This window comes from Labeo rohita, chromosome 16, assembly GCF_022985175.1.
Source record: "Labeo rohita strain BAU-BD-2019 chromosome 16, IGBB_LRoh.1.0, whole genome shotgun sequence".
NCBI classification, from domain to species: domain Eukaryota; kingdom Metazoa; phylum Chordata; class Actinopteri; order Cypriniformes; family Cyprinidae; genus Labeo; species Labeo rohita.
The window spans coordinates 16,195,369-16,206,099 of record NC_066884.1 but is presented as its reverse complement, the minus strand read 5'-3'; the positions used below and the strand labels follow the sequence as shown (position 1 = coordinate 16,206,099).

At 37.8% G+C, this 10,731-nt stretch overlaps 1 protein-coding gene across 2 annotated transcripts; it reads right to left on the bottom strand.

The window, feature by feature from the left end:
• Positions 1 to 431: 431 nt before the first annotated feature.
• tlr18 (toll-like receptor 18) lies at positions 432 to 9,600 on the bottom strand. 2 transcript variants are annotated; one of them, XM_051131567.1, is made up of 5 exons: positions 9,094 to 9,600; positions 8,208 to 8,291; positions 6,710 to 7,683; positions 4,350 to 5,526; positions 432 to 1,900 (listed from the first exon to the last, which is right to left on the bottom strand). In XM_051131567.1, the coding sequence occupies exons 3-5, from the start codon at positions 7,660 to 7,662 to the stop codon at positions 1,457 to 1,459; spliced, it is 2,574 nt and encodes an 857-aa protein (XP_050987524.1). In that variant the 5' UTR covers positions 7,663 to 7,683; positions 8,208 to 8,291; positions 9,094 to 9,600; the 3' UTR covers positions 432 to 1,456. The 2 variants fall into 2 exon arrangements, with proteins under 2 accessions (XP_050987524.1, XP_050987525.1); XM_051131568.1 differs by having other exon boundaries at positions 8,208 to 8,288.
• Between the last annotated feature and the right edge of the window lie 1,131 nt (positions 9,601 to 10,731).

The following is a 10,731-nucleotide window of genomic DNA, read 5'->3' as shown; positions in this document are numbered from 1 at the left end:
TTTCTTAAACAGCAAATAAGCATTTTAGAATGATTTCTCAAGGATCATGTGACGTGGATAATGATGCTAGCTTTGATCACAGGAACAAAAATACATTTTAAAATATATTCAAATAGAAAATGGTTATTTTAAATAGTAAAACTATTTCAGTTTTTGCTGTACTTTGGGACAAATAAATGCAGGTTTGGTGAGCAAAAGAGACTTCTTTAAAAAACATTGAAAATATCACTGTTCAAAAACTTTTGACTGGTAGTGTATAAAAATAAACTCTTATTCAAAATATTAAAAGAAACTGTAATACTATATCACTGGTACTAAAAACAGCACTGAAGTAAAAGCAGCAACACCCACACCAACATAAACTAAGTAGAGATGACTCCCTAAGAATGTTTTCACTTCACGTGAGAAAGTAAAACTTGTGAGGCTGCAAGTCGGATAACAGGATGCGTCACAGCTTCTTGTTTATTTGCAAGGATCCATCTGTTCAGTGTTATACATTTTATGATTTGTGATTTACAGCTACATAGAACAGACATAAAAACATCATTACTGGGGTAAAATGTGAAATTAGCTGTGGGGATATTAGACTTGGAGTGAGGGGTGCAGGTTAGGATTAATCCAAATCATAAAGAGTAATCGAATGACAGTGAAATGATATTCAAACTGCCTTGAGAGAGAACACTGCGGTGCTAGCCATTAATATCATTAATAAGATAGATGTTCAAGAGGAATATTAGACTGTGCACAGTACTAGATCTATATTATGTTTTTTGCTTTTAGTATCCATGGCAACTTTATCATATAATGATTTTCTCCTCAGAAATCAATCAAGCACATCTGTTTCTCTATCTATCTATTCATAATCCTGACATAACCATTATTTTTTATCATTCTATGTAGAATAATTAAAAGAAGGTATCACATTAATCACAGATTCACAGATACAAAATACAAGAGACAATTAAGAACAAAGAAAGGTAGAAAATGGATGTATAAAATCTGAAAAGAGTCTGTATTTACAAAATATTTTTGTTTTAAATATTAAAACAGCATAATGGCATAAAATTGCGTAATGGCATACGGTGATGGAACAGTATTGCAGGTCACTACCCCAATTAAGATAAGTACGTATATTTACATACTAAGGTAAACAGAACAGAATTGATTGTCAGAGTGAGTATGTGTGTTGTGTATGCTATGGGCAACTACACTAAATCACTGTCTAGATCTGCGTAGTTGTTTGTTTTGCTTACACTGAATGAACATATGAGTCAGAATGAACTTTTTCCGGTCCATCTGCCACCAGTGAGTCAGATAAACCGGTTTAGATGAATCTTCACTTAACATCATTGCACATCAGTTTCCACTAATGCATATCATATTCTGAATGTCAGAAAAGTAAAAGCTACATGTTGGGTCTGGTTACCTTTGCCACAGATAACCTCATTTATGTCCTTCAAACAAGTTCTCTTAACGTTTGTTGACATCTATTAGATGGCTGATCACTGACTTGGTGGCCATCTTCATCTGTACCATTAATTTCTGCAGAATTATGGTCCTGTGGCAGTTCAATCAGGGAAACAGACCTCACTGAAGACAGGCGGCTACGCTGGCTGGTCGTATGCTCTTTTATATTGTTTGGTTTGCCCAGGACACTCCTTAGCTGGACCCAGAAAAAGCTCTGTTCTGTGGGTTGCTGGGGCCACTCTAGGTAGGTTTTGGTGTTGAGCATCCTCTTGAGCTTACAGAATTTACTGGGAAGAGAAGTGGGATCGATGGCCTCCTTCACGATCAGGATGACATCACTGAATGTCTTGCCAATGGCCCGTTGTTGGGCGAAGTAGAGCTCGTAGTTGCACCACTCGCTGTTCACGAAGCTCCGCGACAACACGAAGATCACCTGAAAACAAGAAAACATGTTTCAGCACTTCTGATTTTTCTTCCACATTTTGTTGAGTTATTTGCTCTTTAATTTTTTTTGAGGTTATTTTATATGAAAGCCCACGACCACCTCAAGATAAAAAAATAAAATAAGGTACCTGAGAATTTTAAAATAAGTTGATAATATCAAAAAAGCTGCAGTTGCAACATATAAAGATACACTGTGTTATGTAAAGTTACGTGTCAGATATGTTAAATAGTCATGTTGCGAAATATAGTCACGTTGTGACAGTTTCAGTTGTGAAATACACAATAGTTCAAATGTTTGGAATTAGATTTCTTTTAAGGAAGTTAATACTTTAATTCAGCAAGGATCAACTGATTAAAAGTGACAGTAAAGATTTTTACATTTGTGTACAAATGATCTCTATTTCAAATAAGTTCTGATTAAAAAGTAGACCTTTTTAAAGGTTTTTAACATTAATTAAAAAAAATGTATTAGCATTTTAGTAATTTATACTAAAAGACTAGAGTAATGGCTGCTGAAAATTCAGCTTTGCCATTACATGAAAAAGCTACATTTTAAAATATAATAAAATATGAATCAGTTATTTAAAATGTTAATATTATTTCACAATATTTTTTTGCTATAATTTTTTATCAAATAAATGTAGCCTTGGTGAACATAGTACACTTTTTATAAGCATAAAAAACATACAGATTCAAACTTTTGAACAGCAGTGTATAATGTTGCAATAGTGAGATATGAAGTCGTTGACCCTTTCACAGGGAATTTGATTGACAGGCAATCTGACCAATCATAACGCAGAATCTGACAGAAAGGAGAGTAGATTGGTGCATTTGAGTAAGTTGGTGCATTTAAACTTGAAAAATGTTGTGTTTTGAGTAGGCGCGTAACGGTACATGTATTCGTACTGAACATTTTCGGTATGGTTTGGTATGCATGTGTACTGAAAAATACAGAATTTTTTTCCAGGAAATTTAAACAATAAATGAAGTTTTGACAGTCTTTGATGTGGTATGACAGATTGCTGTATAAATGCCTTAGAGAGTCGCTTTTAGGATGCATTAGAAACGTGCCACGGCCAGCTGGTATAAACACAAGCGTTGACTGAAGTGGTTGTGATCAGCTCCGGTGGCCTTGTCACTTGAACTGAGGTGCAACAGCTATGTCATGACACAAAAAAGAGCCGCAAATTGGTATTTATTGTTTGAATTACTAAATTTTGTCAGCGCAAAGAGCTTCGTTGTTAGCGCACTGACATATAGCACTGTTGCGCTGCGGGCGTAATTCGTTCGAATCTCGGCTCGTGGACCTTCTCTCTCACCCACTTCGCTTCCTGTCTTACCTATACTGTTCTATCTAAAGAAAGGCATAAAAACACCAAAAATAAATCTTAAAAAAAAAAAAAAAAAAAATTAAATTAACCTGCTCTGTCTTGTCTGTCGACGTGTTGACGTTGTCTCTCTGCAATGTTTTTTTCATTGTGTGAAAACGTCTCAGGTTACGTATGTAACCGTGGTTCCTTGATAGGAACAAGACATGCGTCCTTTAACCGGACACTATGGGCAATGTTGCCAATATGACTGGTGTCTGAAGCAAGTGTGAAACAATGCCAATTCTATTGGTCCACATGGCTGGTGATGTCATAGTCAGGTACCTGGAAGTATAAAAGGGCATCTGCTGAATACGTCACCAGTGTAGGTATCTAAAGAAGACGTAAACAGGCAGGTCGAAGGCATAGACACAGTGTCTCACATTTTAAGAAACTTGCACCGTGTCCTCTAGCGGACACTATGTCGCTCTCAAGAAGAGGGACAAATGCGGACGGAGCTTTCTCATTGGAAACACTTACAATGAGCACATTTAGGGCCTTCGAACACCGAACACTCAAGCTCCTGACCAAGACACATGACACACTTTCTACAATGCTCACCTGCCTTGGTCTCTCACACGCACTTCAAACAGATGGCTTATGAAGACAACAAAAGTTGGTGACGTTTCAGCAGGTCCCCTTTTATACTTCCGGGTACCCGTCTATGACGTCATGGAACATGTGGACGAATAGGATTGGCATTGTTTCACACATGCTTCAGACACTAGTCATTATTCCCCATAGTGTCCACTAGAGGACACAGCACGAGTTCCCTATAAGGGAACCATGATGTGTGGCTTGATAGCGGATGGCTTGTTGGACACTGCAACAGTAATGAAGGGGGCGGGTCTTTGCGAAGTCTGTGTGGATCTTTGTGAGATATATAATCAACATTTTATTATTTTCTCTGAGATGGAAATAAGCTTCTATAATTTGAAGGCTTTGACATTTACATTAAAGATACACAAGTCTTCATTATAAAAAGAGATTTTGGATAATCCATGTTCCACTAATTTCAGGAAATGTGACTACAGGCAACTCTGAAGAGCATAAATGTGTGTGTGTACGCACCTTCCGACTATTTTCAATGTTCTCAATGATGTTGTCAATGATCCACTTCCCTGGAATGAAGTCTCTTTCATGGATGCAGAGGCGATAAGGAGGCTTTGAATTCTCTAGACAAGGAAGCAGCATGTTTCGAACCCAATCTGCATCTGCGTGGCTGTAAGAGATGAAAGCATGAAAGGTGTAGTCCAAAGCTTGACCTGAACCTTCTTTATGGGCCCTGTACTTGGCTCTGATGATCTGGTATGTAGCTTTCATGTACCATGGCACATGAAAAATGTAGCACAGAAGCATGAGACCAAGGACTACAACTGCCGTTGTTGACACAGAGATGATGACAACGAGTGTAATATTACAAGTTAAATGACCAGGGAAGTATTGCGATACCATTGTGTTGAGGAGACGCTCGGGATGGTAACACTTGTAGTTGTCTGGCCAGTCTGTGATGGTGACCTTGCCCTTGCTTGTGGTTTCCTGTATAAAAGTGTAGAGATCACAGGTGCAGTGATAAGGGTTGTTGCCTGCGGTCAGGACTTGTAGGCTAGGCATGTCCTTGAAAGACTTCATGCTAACAAGTCCAAAGGAGTTTCCATCTAAAGCCAGTGTCCTCAAGTATGGATTCCTCCAGCCGGAAGGGATGAACTTGATCTTGTTGCCACTGAGGAGGAGCTCAGTGAGGTTGGATGCCATATTAAAATAGACCATGTCAAGTTGGTCTAGGCTGCTGTATGAAAGATCGAGGAAGCTTACAGAAGTGGGAAGGCACTGAAAACTGTCACTCGTCAGACTATTATGATGAGCGATTACTTTGGTAATGGACTGTCCCCAGTTACAGACACGATTTCCCATATTTCCCAGTTGGTTGTGGCTCATATCAATTGTGGTCAGCTTGACAAAGTCTTTGGTCAGAGATGCCAAGTCACTGAGGCTGGCAAGTCGATTACGGCTAACGTTAAAGGTGTCAAGCTTGTGCAGTGTGTTTCTAGTGTCACATAGCGGGTTGTAAATATAACTGTCTCTCAGCTGGTTGTTAGAAATGTCCAGAAGCTCAATGTTTTTCATCTCCGGCCACGAGTCGCACGGCACGCTGTTGAAGTTCACGTTCCATACAATGAATTGGCGGACATGATTAAGCCAGGTGAAGCTCCAGTCGAAGCGCATTATATCTGGATTACTGATGTCCCTGTAGAACAAAACAGCAAGATCAAAACAATTAAGATGAGAATAGTTAATTCTGTAGGATAAATACATACAGATTTATAGATAGGAATAAGAATCGATTATGCCAATTCCTTTTAATTCCTCTTAAGGGAAAGTTTACCCAAAAATGAAAATTTTGTCATTAGTTACTGATGTCATTACTGAACGGAATGCGATATCTCTGTCAAACTCAGAACAGTTATGTAAGAGCTTAATCTGAGGTCACAGGAAAAAATGCGGAGCTTGGCCACTTGGTGGCGCTATAAGAGGGAAAAACATAAAAATGGCAACCATCTGTCCTATAAACATGAAAATCGGTGTGCATGGTCTTGGCCCAATGTGCGACAAGTGTCTACAAGGACATTTGCGTGTCTCAAAAAACATGGCCGGCATTGGCCGATGAAATTTGAGAACCTGTTAGACAAGGTTAACGGAGGCCAGTCGGAGCAAAACTCGGTGGGCCTGTTCGACCCACAGCCCCAAAGGTCCGAGAGAAATTTGAAACAAACAATATAGCATATGGGGGACAATGTAGCATTTTTCAAGGGCGCAAATGATTGTACGTTGCACGTTTTTCACACATAAGCACGATATTCATATCATACGATAGAACTCCTTGTTCCGGACAGCTTTGCCTCTAGGACCACTGGTGTCAATCAAATTGCTTGATAAATGATTGAGAAGATGTAAAAACTGGAAAAGACGCCTGTCCAAATTTACCCCAAATCCTATAAAGCTAAAACTCAAAACTTGACGAAACCTGCTGAGCACACGCAACAGGTGACTCTAAACAAGCATGCAAAGTTTTAAGGGGATTGGACCAAAGCTGCCGCTATATAAGTAATAAACGTTAAAAAAACATCATATTACTATGGTAGGGTGACCAGACGTGCCACTTCCTGGGCATTGCTGCTTAACGATGTCCTTACTGCCTTTCAGGGCCTTGAACGTGATAGTTGCAATGCTGTCTAAGCAGGGTCAGAAAGCTTACGGATTTCATCAAAAATATTTTAATTTGTAGTGATTTGGAGTAATTAATGACAGAATTTTCATTTTTTTGGTGAACTATCTCTTCAGTGATTCTGATTCCTTGATGGAAAATTAGGGTAAATATTTGAGCATTTTTAAAATCAGCACTGAAAAATATAGTAGTTAATATAACTTACGAGAGCACCAGCTTTTCCAAGGTCAAGTTCGTCACACTGGAACCCTGTGTTCTATTCTGAGAACGAGCAAAATCGATGAGCAGCAGTTCCAGGCTTTTGATTGAACTGATTTCCAAATTGACCAGAGTCATTCTCATAACTTCCTCATTGAATTTACCTCGATAGAAGGTTAAGTGTTGAGTCTTTACATAGTGCAGGCCATAAAAAATATCCTGTTTACCAGAATAGTACTGAAATTCGAAAATGTTTCGGAAACGTAGCACATCAAAAGTCTTGTTTGCCAGATCTTTCAGTATCATGGGAAGCATATCTGGTTTTTTGTCAAAAGCTATATCGAGCCACAAGTTTCTTGTGTTGAGGTTGCTGAAATACCCAGGTTCATAATGTTTAAAACCAGTGCCAGTTTTAATAGCAAACTTGTACAATGAGATGTTCTTCAACACATCAATGTCACAGCTTCCCAAACTACTGACCAGGGATCCACCAATGGACAGCACTTGTAACTGGGTAAAATTCAAAAAAGAAGCATCCAGAGATGCTTTTGTGTACAAATTATTAGACATTTCTAAAACCTTCAAATTTGTGAGTGGCTCAAGGGCTTTGAATGGAATTTCTGTCAAAGAGTTATTAAATAAATTTAGATGCTCCAAAAAAAGGTTTCCCTGAAAGGCATCATCCACAATCAGAGAGATGTTGTTGAAATTAAGCTTGAGGACTCGCAGATGAGTAAGTTTGAAAAAATCTTGTTTGGTGATGACCTGTATGGTATTGAAAGACAGGTCGAGCTCTTCCAGAGAGGCAGGCAGTTTTGTTATGGGCACATGGTCCAGACGTAGACCTTTACAGTCTGCTGAACGCCAGTCGATTGTTATTGTACAGGACTGATTGGCTTTAGCTGGTTTAATGTGCACTACTGCCTGGAGGCTGAGAAGAAGAGCCAGTGAAACAAACATTCTCACGGGCTTTGCTTAGATCTGAAACAAAAAATATTTCCGTTATTAGCAACACTACCTTTCAGTTTCAGGATTTCAATTAATAGTAAAATAGTAAGGATGTTTAATGACATGAACAAGGGCATCATGCAAATCAAGCCCAGAATTGACTTAAATATGCCATGTTTATTGAAAAGATGAAGAAATTATTACAACTGCAGTATAATTATTTATAATAGCTTTGTAAGCATGGTTGACAATGAGGAAATGAGAAAGAATTTGGGAGACAATAAGTGGTTTGTTTCAGTCATGAATCAGTCAGTGTCAGATTTCATTTGTTGCAAAAAATAAAATGTTCTCACAATACACTTTGTGTACAACTTCTAGTGCTGAATTTGGAAAATGTGAGCATATCTCAAAATCAATCGTAATGCTGCTCTGTGAGTATGAATATATGGCTAACATGCTGTTTAATAGTTACAGATTTTACATTATTTCTTTACACTATAAAAATCATATTGCTTATCACAAATTAAAAAAGAAATAAATTAAGAAGCACATTTTACCTTTTACATGAAAACCTGTAGTTTTTCATAGCCTGGGTTTGTGGAAGAAGCCGAAATCCACAATAAACCCTCCAACTTCATCTGCTGGAAAGAGTGATAAGTCAGTCAAAATGTTTTAAAGAGTCCTAATGAGAGTGCAGTGCAGTAATAATTAAACACATTTTTTTCCATGTGACTTAATGCTCAAATCAGCGTTTCTGCCAAAGACAGAAAAAGCAAATTATTAACCTAAAGTAGCTTTGCCCTCTAGAACAGACTTCTTTAGTGTTTTTAGTTCCTTGCCAAAAAGAAAAACTTTCATTGGCATACCAGGATTTTTATTTTTCCCCTTCTTTCTTTCTTCTTCTTTTCTTTAGTTTTATACTGCATATCTAAACTACTCAGCTATATTGTACTTAGGCAAACACAAAGGGGGGAAAAGCAGACCTGAGGGACGCAAGAGTTCAAGAGCCCTTCAGCAGTCAAGTATTTGTAGGTATTTTCGGATGCCAGTTTCGGGAAAAATCGTTACTCATTGCCTGCACTGACACTATAATAAATATTGTGGCAATAAAAACGAGCAGGAGGAGGAAAACGGTGTTTATAAAGTTGGTTCCGTTAGTACACAAGTCACTTTAAGATTTACTTAAAGATTCACTTTAAGATAAGCTTTAGATTAATTTGATAAACGAAACGCATATGGTGTCTAATACAAACACAGGTGGATTTTACTGAGCGACTGATACATAAGCACCACAATGGTTTAAAAGTCGGTAGCTAATTTGGCAGAAAGCAGATATATCACGAGTTTCGTCGTTATGTTAAAATGATTTATGAATAATCCTTGTGGGAAAAACATAAATTGGACATCGTGTTCCTTTTCATAATAAGACAAATTAATGCTCACCTCTGTCGATCTGGAAAAACAAGTTGTCAAACTTCGTCAGTTCACGCTCATAAAGTTTGATCCAGACGTTCCCGCAGTGGACACTTTGGATACATCAACAAAAATGTTCAGGGGAACATTCGAGCACATCGTATCAGCCTTCACCGATTTCCTTCCTTCAGTCTGTGCCTCGTTGTGATAGTCTGTGCTAAAATTGTAAGCGGTGATGTTCCGCCCCGTTAATAGGTCAGATATTTAGCTGTGGTATGTGAAACCTCTGGGAAAAGCTCATTAAAAATGGGTAGTTCACCCAGCAATAAAAAAAATACTGTCATCATCTAGTCACCCTCATGTCCTTCCAAACCTGTATGACTTCCAACAATCTCACTCCCAACTCGCCTCATACTGACGTTTGGTCATTCCGCGCTGTCACTCTTTAATTCTCAGGGTACCCCTTTTGCGTCATTTTTCGACGTCAAGTGTACTGAGTGTTCAAAAGCGATGCCCAGGGATGCTGACCAAGGCTAATGTCCTGGCTTATCTGTTTAACACACAAAAAAAGATATTTTGAAGACTGCTGCATGACTAAACAGTTTTGGCTACCGTGGACTTCCATTGTATGAATAAGTATGAGACATTTCTCAAAATATCACCCAAGAGGGTCATGACAAAATCACTTATCCCTTTTAGTTTAAGGAGATGTTACCCTTCAAGTACATTCTGCTGTTTAGAATAGTCAACTGATTACTTTATGATATTGTAACATATTGGTGTAAAAAAACATTTTTAGCCTGTGTTTGACATAGAAGCATTTACAGTGTTTTGCTAAACAGTCATGTAAGTTTACAACATGAGGTAGTCCACCCAAAAATGAAAATTCTGTCATCATTTCCTCTCCCAAAACTATGTAATTTTTTTTCTGTAGAACATGCATGATATGTGTGAGGAGTGTTTTTTTGTTCGTTTTTTTTTTTTTTTTTTTTTTTTTGGTCCACACAATGGAAGTCAAAGGTAGACAAAACTGTTAGGTTGCCAAGTTTCTTCAAAATAACTATTGCATGTGTGTGTTTTAAAGAAGACAGAAGAGTAAATATAAAAAATGAAACGTGTTTAAACGTGTTTAATTTTTCATGAAACTACCATTTTAATAAATGATGGCACACATTTAATTTTAGGTAAACTGTTCCTTTAAAGATCTGGGCTGCTAACAGAAAGATTGCAGGGTTGATCCCAGAGCCTTGCACGACCTCAGGGTGCTCCAGAAGTCGCTACAATTAGTGCACTATTTGCATTTGCCAAAGACATCTGCTAAATTAACATGTGACCACATGTTGAATGCTTATTGCCAAAGAAATTCCCTCACGGAAATGCTCCTACACTGTGTAATAGCAAAGCTTTGGGCTATATTACAGCTTTTTGTTTTAATGTACACTTTTACAAATCATTGGTGCATTTTTATTGTCTTTAGTCAGACTTCTTCAATAATAATTTCAGATTTAAAAAAATGCAAGTTTTTGCATGTTCCCTAATGTTTGAACATGCTCTATTGATTTGATGAGCAACATTTAACCACAAATTGCATGGTTCACCCAAAAAAGAAAATTCAGTATCCACCCTTTGTTGAACAAAGTCATTATTTATTTATTTTTTTAACACAAA